The sequence below is a fragment of the Plectrocnemia conspersa genome, unplaced genomic scaffold (genome assembly GCF_051122295.1).
Source record: "Plectrocnemia conspersa isolate PC_06_02 unplaced genomic scaffold, ASM5112229v1 ptg000010l, whole genome shotgun sequence".
NCBI classification, from domain to species: Eukaryota; Metazoa; Arthropoda; class Insecta; order Trichoptera; family Polycentropodidae; genus Plectrocnemia; species Plectrocnemia conspersa.
This window is the reverse complement of record NW_028277174.1, coordinates 15,356,058-15,375,557: the sequence shown is the minus strand read 5'-3', so window position 1 is coordinate 15,375,557 and position 19,500 is coordinate 15,356,058. Positions and strand designations below refer to the sequence as shown.

Genomic DNA, 19,500 nt, shown 5'->3' with positions numbered 1-19,500 from the left:
GAACTGTCATATTAATAATATTTTTATTTGGGTTGGAACAGCAATCATTTTAAAAAGCTTGCAGTATTTATGTCGCGCTTTATCTGATATTTTGAGAATTACATACATTTATACATTGTAAAACATACAGTACAATAAGCTGATAAAAATGTTTTCAATTTTAATTATAATAATCACTAAATGCCAACTTCTAGGCACGATAGTTTTGAATTTATGCGGAATTAAAACTATAGACCTTCTCGATAACTATGACTTACACTATTGTTATCATATGAATGTTACAGTGAGAAATGTTTCCATTAAATACAAATATTCTTAAATATTTTTTCACTCCACCATTCCTTCATCTGTTTCGCGTTTGGATGCCCCCAAGATCGCAGATTTTTTGCACAAAGAGAACCCCGACCCCGTCGGCCATAAAAATGTTGACAAAAAGGCGCTATCTATCCTTTCCTCCCCAACCAGGGTTCCGTTGCTGCTGCGCATCCCTCAAAACGAGTATGTAGTATACACGCGTTATGTATATTGGCTTTCTTCCTCTTTTTCACAGTCACGTTCTTGTCAAATGCACATTATCGTTTTTTTATCACCGAAGCGCGCTCGTTCGCATGCTGTGTATTTGTCTGTCGCCTTTGCTTTGATTTGCTTCGTAAATGGCGTCTCTTCCAGACACTCGTCGGTTATAAGTGGACGTAAATAAAATATATGATCAAATATATACTTGCGTTGCTACTCATTTGATATGGTAATAAAATCTAGTAGATTAATTAAGAACGACGCTATCTTCACGAAATGACTAATAAATTACTCCACAGCTACGTTTTTATAGATCAATAAAATATATTTTAATTTACTTGTAATCATACTTAAGCATACACACGTACGTATCTGGGTTTATATATATATATATATTAAATTGCCGAAGGTGCGAACGAGGCATAAACGACCCCGCCTCGCCTGTCTCGTGACATAAATAGGGTCAAGACACCTGTATGTGACAATCCTCTGAACTTGGCAAAACGCGGCATACAGAGATACTACAAAACGATCACCTCAGATTTCAGCAAAACGTAGAATACTCCTGACTGAAAACCGATTATGTAAGACAAGGAAAAATACGCCGTATGGTTCATATTCAAGTTTGGCACAGGAACTATGCATATGTATGCTCTTTGTGTGATTTATTCATCCCTCAAACTTCTCAGATTGATCAAACTTTAATGCCAGATTGGGATAATTCAGTCATGAGTTTATTACGACAAAGGCGGTCATGCTCGTTCGACGCACTCATCGAAACACATATTTGATAGAGTAAATCTGAACGAATGCGATTATCAAGGTGAATTCGGTGAAACTCTGACGAGTTCAAATACAGATTACGAATAAAATATAAATATAATATATATATATATATATATAAACACCGGGATGTCTACCGATCGATAGTTTCACACAATTTCTGACCTTCAGTATAGTTTTAGAAAATAGAAAGCATAAAATCGGCAAGCCCTAATTTCATTCCAGCTGGTATGTTTAAAAAAATTCGGACCTTATCATACATCCGCTGTTGTTGAAAATAAATACTTTATATAAATCCTGAAGTATGGAAAATAACGAAAGTGACTCCCATACATTAAAAGGGATAGAGAATTACAGACCAATGTCGATTTTATCAACACTAGCCAAAGTATTCAAAATCATATTTCATAAGTATGCTTCAAACCATATCGAAGAATACTTAACTTAGATGATATTCTGATTAACGTTTTCGTGTATCGAGTTGTTGAATTTGCATTTTTTAATTCAGAATTTTGGTAAATTTTCAATTGCAGCTAAGTCACCAAGTGAACTAATGGATAATAGTCCTGACGACAAGAGATTTTAATACAGCCAGAGCTTAGAGCTAGAGTGATTCATGAAGTAGACGAAGACCTATCCTTGGTTTTCGGATCAGCATTAGCTAATTAGTAATGGGAAATAACAGATATTGTTTATACAAAAAAATTTCCATTAGAGCATATTTTTTATCAATTAGGCTGGTAATATAAATGCAATACATAAAGCATCTTATAGTAGAACTAACAAATAGAAGGCGTTCTCGAGGCTTATCGTTTAGCGTACACGATTTGCACGTCCACTTTATATTGAATAGACCGACCACCCCTCGTCGAGCGTCGGCCACTTTTGTAAATTACTAACTGCTCGCACGAAAGAAAAGCGAGAGAGCTACTACTACGTAGTCGGCTGCTGTGGGAGATTGCGCTCTATCTAACGCGCCTTTGTTCGCATTCTTCTTCTTCTGCTCTAGCTTTCGTAAAATATCAAGCATATGAACGTCGGAGGCGATGCAAGGAAACACCCCGGATGACAATTTTGAGGAAGTGGAGGAAAAATAGGCCAAACTTGGACCCATTGTCTGCGCGCGAACAATCGGTACGCGACCCGAGGATATATTCGCATTTTTTCTCTCTTCAGAGGGGAAAATTAACCGAAACGGAAGAATTAATCACCGGAACGGAGATTAAGACGGCGTAAATCAAAAATTTTCCCCGTCGATAAATTCCGTCCTAGCTCAAACATATTAAGCTTGCGAAACGCTATAATTGCGAACGCCCGCGGCTTTGTCCGCCCGCCGAATCTGCAATCTCATCCCATTGAACAAGGCCACTAGTCCGCTTTATGGGTGATTTTGCTTTAATACAGGTTGTATTTCTTGATATTCTACTGCATAAAAAATATATTAATTTTTAAAAAAATTGTAAAACTCTCAGACTTTAGCAATGAGTAAATACATAATGATGTTTTCTTTTCAACAAATCTTCATTAGTAAAATAGCAATTTGTAAACTATATATTAAAAATATTTTAGGTGTCTTTAATTTTTTTAAGGAAAGTGCTTGTTTAAATATGATACATATTAATATGTAAGACGTTTCACTATAATAATGAAATAATATAATTGATTTGTATTATTTGCATTATCAAAAAGTTAATGATATAAAAATAGTTTAGATATCCAGGGTAAATAGTTTAAGTTTAAAAAAGGTCATGGTTAAACATGATAAATCTAAAGATGTTTTTTTCATATACATATAAGTGAATAATTCACTAATAGTCGCCGAATACATCCTGTATTCATAGTACGCGTGCATGTATAAATGAAGCGGTGCAAAATTCGCACAGAAACTGGGCGGGCTCTTTGATTAAACTTTTACGATGAACTTTTAATTACGATCCTAGAGAGGGTTGGGTTGGTTAGAGGGGGTAGTACGCCGGACCAAGAAGGACTTTAAAACATTAAACCGTGTCTCGCCTCCACGTATACTGTGTTCCTGAACCAAAGCTGCTACCAACTTCGCAATGCGTTTATTTACCGTTAGAGCTTTTGCTGAAATACAAGACGGCGACAAAGTTGCCGTTACCTACGTATTAATTAACGGCGCAACGTAACTAACGTAGCTGGGCTGTGCTGTCAGGAAAACACGTTAATTTCGATGGACATTCGAAATGTAATTAATATTTTAATCACAGTTCGAATCTTCATAGCTTTAAGTTTAATGTACCATGAAATAATATATATTATATAACAAAAATGTACAGGAGCAGTGTTAATGAACATATATTTTATATTAATTAATTAATTTTACTTTTCGCGGATAAAATTTAAAAAAATGTATAATCTTTTAAATTAAATTTAAAAACATCCGTCAAAACCTAGATCTAAATAAACTAGCGTTCTAAAAGTGATTCACAAATAAAGTATAATTCGATATGCACTAATGATATCAGATTAAATCTGAAGGAAAAATATATAAATTGTACCATATACATACATATAACACAATCTTCAAAAGAGCAATAAGTCCGACCAATTGAAAATATTATTTTAGACACGTAGAAACGGCACTCGATGCGAGTCGCGAATTACGTGACTAACAATCGTTTTTTCGCAATGTAAAATAAGACGTACAGATTTTCCTTTTATGCTATACGCCAACACTTGGTATAATGCCTTCTAACCATGAGCACGCATGAGAATATATAATGGAGGGAAAATAAGCCGGGAGAGAAAGAAAAATACAAAAGAAAAAGTCATATTCAAAAGGAGAACGAGAGGCGGCAGAGAGAAAAATAAAGAGAGGGGAGGAGAATAGAAACGAGAGTGATTTTTCATAAATTGTACCGATAAAGAACGATCGATGTTGAAGGTGTATAGAATTATCTCGGTTGGTTACGAAAGAAAAAAGAAAAAAGCTGAAAACAATATATTAGAACCAGATCTTTGTATTATAAATAAACATAACAAAATGTGGTGTATAATTCAATATTTTTTCGGTAGCAATCGAGAAAGAAAGAAAATTAATCGGAAAAACTCTATATTGACAATAACCCCCGAGTCATTCGTATATAAAGTTAACACAACTATCATTTGGGTAAAAATTGTTAATTCAGATATTTGTTTTATCTAATCTATTTAATTTAAATGCTTTTTTAACACAGTTTATTAAAAATGTATTACTCTTATACGAAACGATGTGCTTCCAGGGTTTAAAATTAACGTGTCAATTATTAATAACCTAAATGCGACGTTTATTAAATTATATGTGTATTTTATGCAAAAAAAGAAACTATTGCTAAAAATCATCGGCACCTTGTTTTTGTTTATGACAATGACGTCATGAACAAACTTATGCATAAATATGGTATAATAGTTTTTTGAAATAAGCCCATTAGCTATGTCTGAGAAACTCTTTCAAAAATTTAACAATAGTTTGGTAAAGCTTCATAAACAATAGATGAATATTATGAACAATGTCCAGTAGTAAAATTTAGGCGAAGGTTATCAAAATATAAGACTCAATGCGCAGTGAATGCCGAAAATAATGGCAAACGCGTACTTGAGCTACTGATAATTTAGTCAAAATATTTTTTTTAAAAAAGCCAGATAAACGAGTAAAAATCGCTGTATGATTTATATCAAGGATAGAAATACTGATGTCAGTGATGTAAAGAAAATTGGAAGCTGATGATGTTGAACAAAAACTTATTTATGAGCTAGAAAAACCGTAATTTTCTTCTATGGCAACTAGGGATTCTGTATCGAGACAACGGGAGAATTTATTCCCGTGAATTTTAAAATTTTTCGCTGTCACGATTCTTGGGTATTTCAAAAAAATTACCTTAAAAATGAAGTCCCAGGAATTCGCGGAACTTTTAAAATGTTTTCTTGATTCCCGTAAAGTTGAAAAACCCGAAACTTCAAAAATCCTAATAGCAACAGTTTAGGTTATTTACTTAGTGACACGAGTCACCATTTGCCATTTTTTTTACGGATGCTCAATGCTCAACCGGTCGTCAGTCCCGAGCAAGCAGTTTATTTTTAAAATTTGCGCCGTCGATTATTAAACATTAAAACTGTTCGATGGAGGTATTTAATAGCGGGTAATTATTCAGAATACCAATATATCCAGAGTATAAATATTGTATCGTGAGTGTCATATACACGCCTCAATTAATTTACAAACCCCATAAATAGGAATATATAGGTAACAACACTTAAAACCTCTCCCAGCACGACATAAAACCAGCTTTACAATTTATCGAACGCGATGTCCCACAACGGAATATCCATTTACGACACTATATCAACTTAACGACTCACTTTCAGAAACGGGCGAGTCTGAACCAAAAAATTATGAGACTTTCATTTTTACTATCGATAGAAGTTTTTTTTCAAATACAACACGATAAAAATGTAGCGCGCACGACGCAATTCGTCATATATGGAAATATCACAAGCGAGACACAATTTGTCGGCCCCCGAGTTGAGATATTTTCATTCGCTGTCCTGACATATTTATGTAGGAACCAAGGAAAAACAACGAACGCTCCTCGGGAGGGTTTTTATGTAGGGTCGTTTTAAAATTATACCACCTCGGTAATTGAAATACGAGCCGAACCAAAGGGGAGTCGGAACTTCTCTTTTGGTTCAAAACTCTGTGCCGAACGTGGTTACAACATATAAAGCACAAACAAACAGCTAATGGTTAAATTATACTATTCGACCACTTCAACATAAACTTCTAGTAACATACAAATTGATATTATGAGTTACGCTCGCATATATCATATCATATATATTTGAAGATATCGACAAATCAGTCCCATTAAATTTGAATGATAACTTTAGTTGATGCAGTCAGAATTTACGGTACATCTGATAGCAGAAAGGTTAATTCATCTTATGAAACTGTATTTCATCAAACTAGAAAGTTTTTTATACCACATAATTTAATTTTTAAATTCATAAATAACAAACGCACTTATGAAAAAATAGCCTTTAATGTGCACGTGACATGTCAACTGCGCGGATTTACAACCAAACTCTGACCTATCTATTTGGAATGAAAAATATCTCAGAGCATTCCGAGGAGAACATTAATAAGATATGTAATATTTTACTATGTATAGAATAATGCAAGATTACTATATTAATTTATTTACATCACCCATCCATACAAGGTGAGCAGGTTATAATTGTTTTTATACATTTTAATAATTTATCATTAAACCGGTATCGATTTAAGATATTGCTCTGTAAGACTTTTGAACAATTTAATCGGCATAAAAAGTGTCATCTAATTGTTAGATTCTAATACACAATCATCTGAACCCCATCTTACTGTACAGTTACAGATATTAAAATAACGTCCCGACTGATACACCAATGCTCATGCTTCATTATTTACATGACATGTCTTTCAAAACATCTTGTTGTGGTCATGAGATCTTAAGCACGCGTAATCAATAAAAAGGTTGCGAAACGAATGTCTTTGATCGAATAAGTATTATTAAAATTAAAAAATAAAAATAAAAATACTCGACCATATTATATGAATTTATCAAATAAAAATCTAAATCAAAGTTGGTTAAACGATAATCACCTGAGTTCCGTGTCTGTGATTGCCGCGAACACCGGCTGCCACCGATCTGCCTCTTCTGAACTCTCCGAACTCGCTGACAAACTCGCCTGAAACGAAATCGAATCAAAATTAACGACAAGCTAAAGGAAACTTTATCGTCCTGAGTCTGAAACGACGCAGGCATTATATACACATAATTTAACACATAAACTCTTAAATCATTTTCATCTAAGTCGCATGAAATACAAAAGCTCACGAGCTTTTTATCAAGCTGGTAATTAATTAACAAGTGACTCAAAGTGACGCTACTTTAGTCTCCGTGAGAGATTAATGTAGTGGGCTTTAGTCAAATGTCGACTTTTTTTAAGCTGCTGGTATTTAATCCACTAAACGAGCTGATTGTTTATTCTTGTGTCGCAACTGTAGCATAATATGCAAAATAGGTTTGTTTTGTATATGTATACATAAATAAAGAGAATATGCCACACACCCCTAAAAGCACTTTCTTTCCCCTTTAAAAAATCGTATCTCCACCGATCATTCTTATGTAGTAATTCCCTTATATCTGACATCAAATATAATAGCTACTGAAAAAGTACATTTTTTATCGTAAAATGTTCCAAAACATAAATAGAATAGTAGCTTTTAGGGAAAATACCAAACCGCAAAAAAGAAACAACAATACAATTAAAATGGAGGATCTAACTTTATGCATTGTCTGTGTATTTAGATTAAAAGTTTCAAATCCACCTAAAGCGTATAAACGTGAAATATATATATATATATGTGTGTCTAAGAACGATGACAATTATAAGGCATTTAAAAGTGGTCCCCACGGGCCTGAAGGGAACTAATAACAAAGCGTGATCCAAATGCGGGTGGATTGAGACCTGACATTTACGTGAATAACAACCCACTTAGAGTTTGGTAACTATTACAGATTTACGGATGAGTTAAATTGTAATTTAAAAATATAAGTGTATGATGCAACAATATGTTCTGAAACATTTTTGGACATTGCTCAAGCATTCGATTAAGTACGGCATGAAAGATTATTACATAAAATAAAAATGAACCTTAATCACTTCTTCGTAATATTAAAGTCATTAATTACAAAATCGGCATTTTTTAGTTAGGCGTAAACGAACAACTCTTTTCTCTATAAATTCTAGTGTCCTCTAAGAAAGCATGCTTAGATCAGTCATACGTCTATTTAACTGCAGATTTCCTACATTTTGTGATGATACTACAGTATTGGCATCACATGACAATACACACTGCTTCAAGAATGCTACAAGAAAACCTTAACAGAATTCAGACGTGGCTGAAGAAATTGAAGATAAAGAAGAAATGTTCTTAATGTCGAAAGGGAATCGGCTGCCAGTATCCCTTAATAATAACTAACCACGAGCAGAAAAAATACCTCGAGATACACTTAGACAGAAGAGTGAGCTGGCAGAAACATATTTTCAACGAAATAAAGCAACTAGGCATAAAGCTAAGAGACATGTACTGACTTATAGGCCACAGGTCGAAGCTTTTTTTTAAATACAAAACACCTATCTGGACATACAGAATACAAATGTGGGGGGCCGCCAGCACCTCTAACATAGATATGTTAGCGAAATTCCAGGCCTAGTATTTTAAAATGTTAACTAGAGCCCCGCAGTATGTGGCTAATGAGGTCATACGTCAAGACCTGGGTATCAGCTCCGTAAAAATAGAGAGTCGTAACAAATAAGTCTTGGTAAACAAGCAAAATTTACAAGAAGGCTAAGTCAAGCAAATAGACTTGGCAACAAGATTTGCCAACTAATTGCTGCTTGATATGACAGCTGGTTATTAGGAAAAGGCAAATAACCTCTCCCCTACAAGCCAAATTCATATGTCATGAAGCCTGCTGATTATCATAATAAGACAGATTATAAAAGAAGAAAAATATGCAATGCACCAGCAATTTTTTTTTATTAGTATTTTAGTTTATAATTAATATTAATAATAGCGCATTTTTACAAAATAAATATTCAAGTCTGCTGCCGTGACTCGAACTCGAGGCCTCTGACATTAAATCAAAAATTATATTAAACTACATTATCAAAATTGTTATGTCAAAATTACCATTAGCTTCGAGTGCGTAAATTAAATATCGTGATAGCGCAATTTGTGTTGCGTTCAACAGCCTTTGCCAAATTGGCAAAGGTTGTAAATAAAAACGTGTCATGTAGGACACAACTGTAACGAATGTAATTCGATCCATAATAATCTATGACCTAGATCTTTCAAATATCGAATATCCTAATTTTTTATTTTAATTTATATGGTAGCAAGACGCACAAAATTGCTTGTTTGGCTGCGTTATAAGGAGAAAAATAAAGTTATTGATTGAGGACCATGTAGCTAGTGGTTTGACCTTTACATTATAATAATGATTACAGAATTTTGATACAGCCGCAAAATCACGAAAATATCGGGGACCTTAAGATAGATTCTTTGAGCGTCGACGCGGCCAAAACTCATTTGAATAATTACATATTCAACGCTAAAATTTCACCGTCGACTTATGAATATGAAAACGTTACTACTACTACTGCTGTGAAAGCTCGCGCCGGGGAAAATCGTGGAAGTGAACATCCACTACCACCCTATAGTATACTAGAGAAGAACATCCATCGCACCCCCGACAGCCACAATGGCTTGTCACACGTCGCCGCGTTAATATTTCACAATAAATGCCACACAAGTTTGAATAGTTCGTTAGGGTTTGCGTTGAGACGGTGATAGCCCAAACTTAGAATGTGAATTGTTTTAAATAAATAAATTAATTCAAAAGAATTTACATTACTAATTATATGCGTCTAACAGCTATGTTTGATTCTGAATGATTTTAAAGTTATACGATCACTGGTTTAATTTAAATTTAAATCTTAATCGAAAACTACACCCATTTTTTATTCAATATTCGAATAGTTGAAAACTATTTGAATTTCGGTCATAGTAGACACGACTGATAAATATTCTATTTACAAATGTTTTTTGAATGCGTAAAAGCATTTTTTTTTGTTGGGAAGAAGCGTCTCATTTTCTCGCATTTCAAAACAAAATAAAAGCGCATAAAGGTTTATGGATTTTGGAACGGCACTAGTCACTCGGGTATATTGAGAGAGAGAAAACGACTACCTGTGTTGCTCGAGTATATAAATTGTTGCATTCTAAGATTTTTTCAAATTTCATTCGAGATAGTATAAACGAATATTTGATCAATTATTATAATATTCATATAGTATAACATTTCAAATAATCGAATATTTGTTGCGCATGATGGAGTCAGATGCCTATCCCCGGCCACATTTGACAACAACATTCAGGGCGTAAATGCCAGACGAGTGATTATGGTGGCAGATCATATGCTTACATAGAAGTAAAATGGATCCCAAAACAATTTTCTGCTGCCCATAGAGTTGAAAATTGGCTCATCCTCCTATTAGTCTTGATTTTGCCCCTAAAAACATTCGCCTGTATTACCCACTCAATGAGACAATAAAGATACATCGATACACATTGCACCAAGAACTAAAGGAACAACTGTGTTTTTAAAAACAAGGGTTGTTAAAAAAATATATAATTTTAAGGTCTCTATTTTTATTAGTAAAATAAAGTTGCATTGCAGATAATTATTGACTCGATCTAGTTTATATAATATGCAACGATAATAAAATGTATTATAGGAAGCATTTCAAACGCGGCTGTAATCTAATTAGCGCCCGCGGACTCGTTAACGTCACATTAATTACGGTAAATCGCGTTAAAAATCGAAGTTAATTAACCATAATCGAAAAACCGCCTCGGCTTATAATCATAAATTTACCGCGCCTCTTCAATTGACTTTATAAAGAAAAAACGGAATTAGGGTCTGATAAGAAAACAAACCAGCGAATTACATCAACGTTTCACTCCTCGGTTTATTATTAATGTAGTAAGATTCGAATAAGATTTACTTTCTATATAATTAACTAATATCTATATGACTTTTGTATAAACATTATTTATTTAAACACTTGTACAAATACCATTATTGCATAACAGTCGAGAAAAAATTGACTTAATGCAAATAATTGCTATTCAATCAAAACATATGTATGTAATTCTTAGTCCCGAGCATGTTTTCGTAGTTGCTGGCGACTCGCTGATTGCGATAGTTAATCCTTGAATCTGTGTGATCCTTGAAAACAATTTGTGTAATTTGGCAAAAAGAGTTCAATTTTTATATTTGAGATGTTCCTTATTTTGTATTTGCCATATTCGTGCGAATTTACACAATGTGGTAGAAAAATCAGCACGATAGACGAGTGATATAAGTCTCTAACTATTGACCTGAAAGTCCTGGGTTCGAATCTCAAACGGATCTTAGTGTTTTTAAATTTCTATCGTATCTGGGAGATCGGAATTAATGATTATTATATGATGATAATACCGATCGATCATCACAGATTAGGTTTACTTAGATTTTCCTAATCTCACGGATGAATATAGCGATGATTAATTAAAATGTTTTAATAATAAGCTAATACAGTATATGTATTAAAAAATATAAATGAATAAAAAATATATATAAAAACCATAAAACAAAACTGACATAAATACAGTTTCGAGACATTAATACATTTTTAAATTGACAGGATATTTTATAATCTATAAATAAAAGTTGTATGATGTTAAAAAAAATAGATGTTACTCTATTTATTTTTTTATTGTAATTTTGTTGTTGTAACATGACAGGGGTTAACCAAGTGCGTTACATTGGGGTAAGCATAATCAACAACTAGTAAGTGAGTAATGTCACACCAAACTGAAATCAAAGTCTGTAAATCAGTGACATATTTTTTATTAATTATAAACTATTATTATGTTTATAATCAATATATGTCACTATGCTCAATATAAATGTTAATATAATGAAACATGTTTAATAAAAAATATATATGAAAAATAGGTATATTCTGCAAAAATGGAGTCGGCTTATTGAATTTGGCGAAATTTATACCACATAATTCATCGAGAAATTTTATGCGCTTTAATATAAAAAATTGTAATGTTTGTTTAGCTCGAATTAACGGCGATTTATATCGCGCACCGGCAATAAAAATATAACATTTTTTAGAGCAAACAATTAAAGACAACTAATTTGCAACGTTTAATCGCGTTATAAATGTTGATAAACCCAATTTAACGCGAGATTAGGACTTTGTTTGCCACGTACGGCAAACAAACACCCATAAAACATACAAGAAAAACACACATTTACTCCACGGCATAAGCTGAAAAAGCTTGAGTTGAATAATGCTTTATATATATAAATATAGCGAAATTCCTGGATCAGTCTTATGTTATGTAATTGATTCACTAGTTAAGTTTAACGAATGTCAGGCGTTACGGTAATCACCAACCGCGAAGTGTTTTTTTTTCTATTGTTGATTGGACACTAAGCCTCCAGTAAATATATCAAGATCATTTTTCTCGCTAGCAACCCAATTAATTTTCCATTTTTCTATGCGGAAAATGCGGTACGCATTATATTTTCGAACGCCTCGTTTATCAATTTTGACATATTATTAAACGCATTGTCTAGTTTTTCGGAAACTTATGAAGTGACTTAAGCGGAAACTTTTTTTGTACCCTCGACATCAAACTGAGTAAAATCTATAATCTTGTTGTGATAACCGATAGTCGTCACATTGCAATACATTTTAAAAACTAATTAGATTTTTGTCCGTTGAATTTGCAAAGAAACAGTATTTTAACAGCCTAAGATTATGAAAGATAATAGAACAAAATCGATGTTGAAAAACGACGCTAAAAACGAGACTATCAAGAATACTTTCTCTGTGCAAACAGATAGCGAAACTTACTTAATCCATTGTTACTGAACTTATGCAAAAAAAAGCACCTCCTTGACAGTTGAAATAGCCTAATAAGATATATATCAGATAAATATAATGATTCAAGTTCCACCCCCAAAATCGAGAGACAGTAGATTTGTTGATCTCTTCCCTTTCCCCAATTTGTATATAAGCCAAAACGCTGCCATATAAAAATCATTACTATCAAAATGTTCCACGTATCTTAAACTTTTTTTTCAGTTTAAAATTTTCTACTTAATTCCCCGGGAAATTATATTTGAACATGTTTATGTCATTTTTTCAGACACATTTACCGATAATTCACTTTTTCATATAAAATTCAATTACTTTAGCAACATATCATCGTAGCATATATACGACTTGGTACTCCGATAGCATTTATAAGCGTCTATAAACCCTTTATTTAAACGATCGTTTAAAACGCGTTCAAGCTTATCAGCTAGATCATAGTACCATCAATTTATTTTTAACGAGCATAATTTTTATCGTATTCAATTTAGATGGACGTTGGACATTACCGTTATAACTTCATTGATTGAGATACGAAAATAAATAAAAGTTGTTGACTCTTTCTGTACAAATCGATCAATGCGTTCCCGGACTGTAATATAATACATACATAATATTACTTTATGACTACGATCTTCTCGGAAATCGTAATCAAAATGGTATATTTTATCATAGGATATTTCGGTAACGAGAAAGTAAATAGCGCATCAGTAAGAAAACGGCCGCATTAATGTTAAATATATTAGACCCGAGTGGTAACAAACGCTTATCGATTCCTAAAAAGCAAAACAGATTTGCGAATAAAATTTATTTGTGTGAAAATTGCCGTGGATTAATACTGCAAAATAAATATCAAAAGAACTATGAGTTTCTTTTGCTACACGTTTTGAAACATTGTTTAGTTCATTCAGACCTGTTTTGGCGTCTGCACAAAAAATCGAATTCGCTACACAGAGATGACCGTGGCAGGACAAAAGCAGAAAGTTGTTTACCAGGTTTAGGATTGACAAGTTTCGTTGGTGGATGAATCGTATCGAAGGACACCTGAAACGCTAAATAGCTATTCTTCTTATTTGATGGCAATGAGAATCTAGGTATTTCATAGTAGAAAAGTCAACACATTAGATGGTGTATTTATAAGGCGATCGTGAAATTATCAAAATTAAACAGATGCGATGTGTGCATTTCCATATGTGATACGACTAGTAAACATGTATTTTGGAGCGCATTGTCATGAGTAGCTAGAAATTGATATTTATGGCACCAATATACGCCAGAGACAATGGGTATACTAAAAGAATCCAAAAAAGGCGAACCCGAGGCAAATTGCATCTAATAAATGTGGTGGAATTTCGAAGGGGTTTCTTATTTTGATTCTCTACTAAATAAGAATGTTTGACTTCAGACGTTTATTGCCAACAACTGGAAAGATTGAAGGCGAAACTGAAACAAAATCGTTCAGGGCTGGGTAACAGATGCAGTGTGATACACTACGACAACGCGATATCACATTATTTAGATCTCCCTAGTGTTTTCATTATTTTCAAAATAATGAAGTGAGAATATAGTTATAATCAACCTAAATAATTGGTTTTTTATTTAACTTAAATTGAAACGACCATTACACGTTACCCCCAATGCATCAAGGAGGTCAAAAAACAATACCAATTACATAATTCAATACGCAAAAAAATTAAGAACTCTGCGAATGTTATCTTAAAGATTCCAAGGAAAAACGCTGGGAATAGGGTTCTCAATCGAATATTCTATTTATTTATTATCAGTTCTACTATGACCGAAATTCGTAGAATTCGTTCGTTGAAACAAAATGCCTATCCTTTATTATGTAATTTGATCGGGGTTAGTTAATTTATATTTTTCTTATTTAATTTGTATGCAAATCCGCTCAAACAGACGATTTTTTGCACTAATTGATTAAATAAATGAATATAGGTAAAAACCGAGAAAAAAATTACGAATGTATTCGAATATTTGAATACCATTTTTATTCAATATTCGAATAGTTGAGAACCCTAGCTGGGATACAATAAAAGATAATAACCAAATGCATATCTTCATTTAAAGGTATCTCAAGAACCATTTCTGAACTTTTTCGATTAAGAGAAATTGTGAAAAGTGAAACCCATAACTAAGAGGAACATATTGAACGTGTAGAGAAAAACCTCACTTGCTATCAAGTGTTTCTGAAATCTTTAGTGCAAGTTTCTCTAGATAAAATATTCCTACCAAGATAGTAGGAATATTCTGATGGCGAAAAGAAAATGATACAATATGACACTTTCCGACATTAAAGGACAGACGGGTGACGGAAGCCCATCTCCATAGAGAATCTTAATCACTCATTAAAGAGTCTGCAATAGATCGAATGCATTTAAATCATCGGCATACAGAATAGAGCTTTAATATATAACTCCCGTATTTGTCATTAATAAACAACGGAAAGAGCAGAGGGTCCAATTTAGACCCTTGAGGAGCCCCCGAAGGGGTGAAATATGTTTTAAAACTTCGGCCGCTAAGTGTATATTTTCACTAATAATCAATAACAAGCATTGTCGAAGATCTTCTCAAAATCAGTATATACGACGTATATTTGTATTCCCATATCAAGAATTTGTCACTGTTTTGGTGAAAGACAAACGTGACGAAGTCCATGCTGCTGATCCAATATAACTTGCCAACAATTTTTGAAGACGTATCTATGGATAACTATTTCGAATAGTTTAGCAGGAACTGACAACACGACGACTGGTCTAATGTTCTGAAAGTACAACTTGCCATATTTTTATGAATAGGGGTGTCTTTTGTTCATTTCCAAATATCAGAATATGATGACGTCTTAATACTCAAATCAAAAATACGCTTTAAAGGAGCAGAGAAACTGATTTCACAATCCTTCAAAGTAAAATTAGGAACCAAATCAGACCCATAAAACTCAAACTTCTAAAAATCGCATTAAAAATCTAAGCGCTCAGTTTATTTGATGGTCAATACTGAAAACCAAGTACAAGAAGAAAAAGACTGGAAATATTGCACGAAACCGTCAGCAATATTTTGTGAGTCGTCCAAATAGTATTTTTAATCTTTCGTCGCAACCTGACAGGCGTAAGCCTAATGCTTTACAATGGGGTAAATCTGTACCAACTGAGTAAGTCAATCATACAAATAAGTATTAACCACCAGACTGAAAGTCTGGGAAACGGTGGCTTCTATATAGTAAATTATAAATTATTATGTGTATTAAAATGTATAATCTAAAGATATCAATTTGCTGCTGGAGCCGGTTTTTAATAATAGCGCAATTTTATGAATGATATTTAAAATAAAGGTCACGTTCAATGCAAGTTTAAATACAATTTTGTACTGACGATTTCAAAGTTTTGTTGGCAAGATTTTGAAACTATTAAATACTTACACCTGGAACCTAGTCTAAAAATATGTTACCGATAAAAACAAACTTTAAACGTAAGATGTTGAAAAGGTAAAATATAGAATTTAATCGGTGGAAAACTATTTTAAATCAGACTAAAGCCTATTGAAGGTTGCTCCGCAGATAAAGAAAGATATTCTGTAATAGTAAAAGGGTAGAAGTATTATTCTAAAAACTTTTAAGGTTAAGTTACTGTACTCAGACACGAATATTTATTTTTTAAATAAATACCTTACATTGTCACGCGAATTTTTTTAGCAATTTAATGTGATATTTCAAAATTATGCCTGTGTAACGAGCGCTGAAGCATAAAGTGTAATGAGAAAGGTAATGGTGGGTTTGTTCGCCATTGTGGCCGTCGCATGCATTATTTGTTGTGATATGAGCTTTGGAGCTTACCATGTCGTTGAATACAAAGTTTTCACGTGTCCCAGTTGGCCAACGTGGTTTTTTTCGGCGGTTAGGCAATTTAGAACAACGCGTACTTTTGCGAAGGTTCTTTGCGGCTATGATTTTTTCACGTCAGCGTTAATAAAAAAACAATCGTGAAGACTTAAAAACATATGAATTAATATTTTATTATTATTTTCAAAAAATATCATTGCAAACTTCGCTTCCTACTTTATTTTTAAAAAATTAAGGGTTTATTGAGCATATCATTAACTTGAAGGATTCCAAAGGCTGCTGGTGGTAGATATAATACAAGGTAGTGATTTAACACCATCGTGTAATGACTACAATAATTAAAAATAATCGCAGAGGTGCCGAAATCTTATAGTGATACACGAACGTTAAAATAAATATGTATATTGCACGACGATTAAAATTTATTTTTACTTAAGTTTCAAATTACAAGCCATATCAATCTAGAAGACCTATAAATGCGATTCAACTAAAATATGATTCTACTGAACACCGTGCATTGAAATCAATGACTAATTTTAATCAAGAGATGAACAAATCTAAGCCAAGCAAAAGGTAAAGGCATTCAAAAGTACCGGTTTTGAAGCATTTCACCAGACTACATTAAAAAAAAACAATCGAAATGTAGGACGAATTTAGAATATTTATATTTTCTAGCATCGATTCGACAATTATTATTATTGAGCAATATCGGAAACGATTTATTACGAAACTTATCGTTCGATACATACAACATCGTTTCGGCACACAAATAACACATAAAGCACGCAACGTTTACGTTAAACACACACTGTTATACCAATCGCTAACTTCTTTTATAAACCGTTTAATGCTGCTTACGAACATTTCGCAACAATTTAATATTATCTCACGCTCGAGGCAAACGCGTGGGCGGAACGGGTTAATTGCATTAATATACGTACCCGATCGACCGTAACAATTGACCCGATGAGTAACAATAAGCTAATTCTTACTGTCATAGCATACTAAAATTTAAACTGTGAAAATTATGTTTTTTATTATTTTCTGTGACCGGATTTATTTATTTAGAGAATACCTGTAAATAGGGAATCTAAAATCGGCGTATAATTAAGCATGTAAATCGAGTTATTTTTATTACAATCGCTAAAATTTAACTATCGATCAATAAACCAATCTTTCAACCACAAACTGCGTTTGTATTGTTGCAGAGTAGACAACATATTAGCTACAGAACTGAATCTCAATTCCAATTTGGTGGATCACGCGATGAATTTTGTCGCAAAACGACCGATGGACACGAATCTGTATTCTTAGGTGCGGGGGTGAATTCGACCCCAAAATCAACAATCTGTCTCCCCTGTGAACGCTGCGGTTACCGGGTAAACTTTCACCCCCTCTCGTCAAAAGCTCGAGCGCCTACAGGTGTCGTCGAAGGCATCGAAGGCAACGACTTACGAGAGGTGTTGTAGACTCGAGCGGTTTCACAACAGGCTACGAATAATTTATGGTTTCGCCCTTACGGCATCTGCGTCTGGGAGAAAATCACAAGCATCTGCAGAACGACGAGCACACAATACAAAGCCTGAGCAATTTCAATCCATTTGACGCCGAACAAGGTACAGAATGAATTTCGACGAGAGCTACTACCCCAATTGTCGTAAATGTATTAAATATTTACGCGATCAATTAACAAGTCAGCAGAAGATAAAAAATGAATTAAAAATTGAGATTGAAGTTTATTTTAAATTTTACTTTTAAAACGCTGCTATATTTATATTTCAACATATGTATATGTTGAAACAAACATCTGCACTTATTTTCAGCACCTAATTATCCGATAGTCTGTAAAGTTCATCATTTATGAAACGTCTAACAAAAGAGTAAATTCAACAATGGTTATTTACTCGCTCATTCATAAAACTTTCTTTAAATTCACACCATTTTGCCTGTCCGTAACGGAATTAAAAAACGATTTAGCTAAGCATTTCAACAAAGACACTATATTTACAATAATCAGGTTTTTGGATTCAAATATTTTTTTAAGGTTTTTTTTCTTCGTAGCCAGTGAGACCCTTAATGGAATCTAGTAAGAGTTTTGTTACATTACATATTTGCTTATGTTGTGACTAGAGTCTCCAATTACTCGAACCATCAACTACTCGAGTATCGAATATTAAAATTTTAAAATACTCGAGTACTCGAGTACTTTCGAGTATTTACCAAATGTACCAAAATAGCTATTATTCAAATTCGTGCACATATAAATAAATGAATAAAATACTTAGTATGTTAATTTTTACAATTATTTTAACTTCACGAACATACTTTTTAAAAACAATAATGCAAAAAGTGTCTCGAATTTAATATTACTGCTAACCATTGGTTTTATTATTCCCGTTATGGAAAAAACCCTTTCCGTTGCTGTTGATGTTGGTCTTATTGTCATTAACGCGTTGGATAAGGCTTCTAATTTATCTGTTCGCTTTTTATAGATATAAAATTTTTTGAACTCTCTTTTTATGTTCTCTTCTTTCATTCCCTTCTCTGCTTTTCTCTTATTTTCTTCGACTATTGACAAAATAGCATTTTGTAATTCTTCTTGAATAGATTTTTTTTCTTAACAATATACAATATTCTACTCCTTCTGATTAATGCGAAGAATTTAAATCTATATCCTTCGAAGATGTATTTGGGTGAATCCCTTTCACTCTAGAGCTAAACGGTTCGCAAAGAACTGCCTTTACTTTAAATGCCTTTAAAACACACAATTGTTTTGATATATATTTTAAGCTGAGGGA

General features: G+C 33.2%; 1 protein-coding gene across 1 annotated transcript in view; it reads right to left on the bottom strand.

Moving 5' to 3' along the window:
* The window catches only part of LOC148230729 (beta-1-syntrophin-like), an 87,212-nt gene that overhangs the window by 30,188 nt on the left and 37,524 nt on the right, over positions 1-19,500 (bottom strand). The window contains exon 4 of the mRNA XM_088193940.1: positions 6,944-7,029. Coding sequence (XP_088050066.1) covers positions 6,944-7,029 — 86 coding nt within the window. The remainder of the gene's footprint in view (positions 1-6,943; positions 7,030-19,500) is intronic.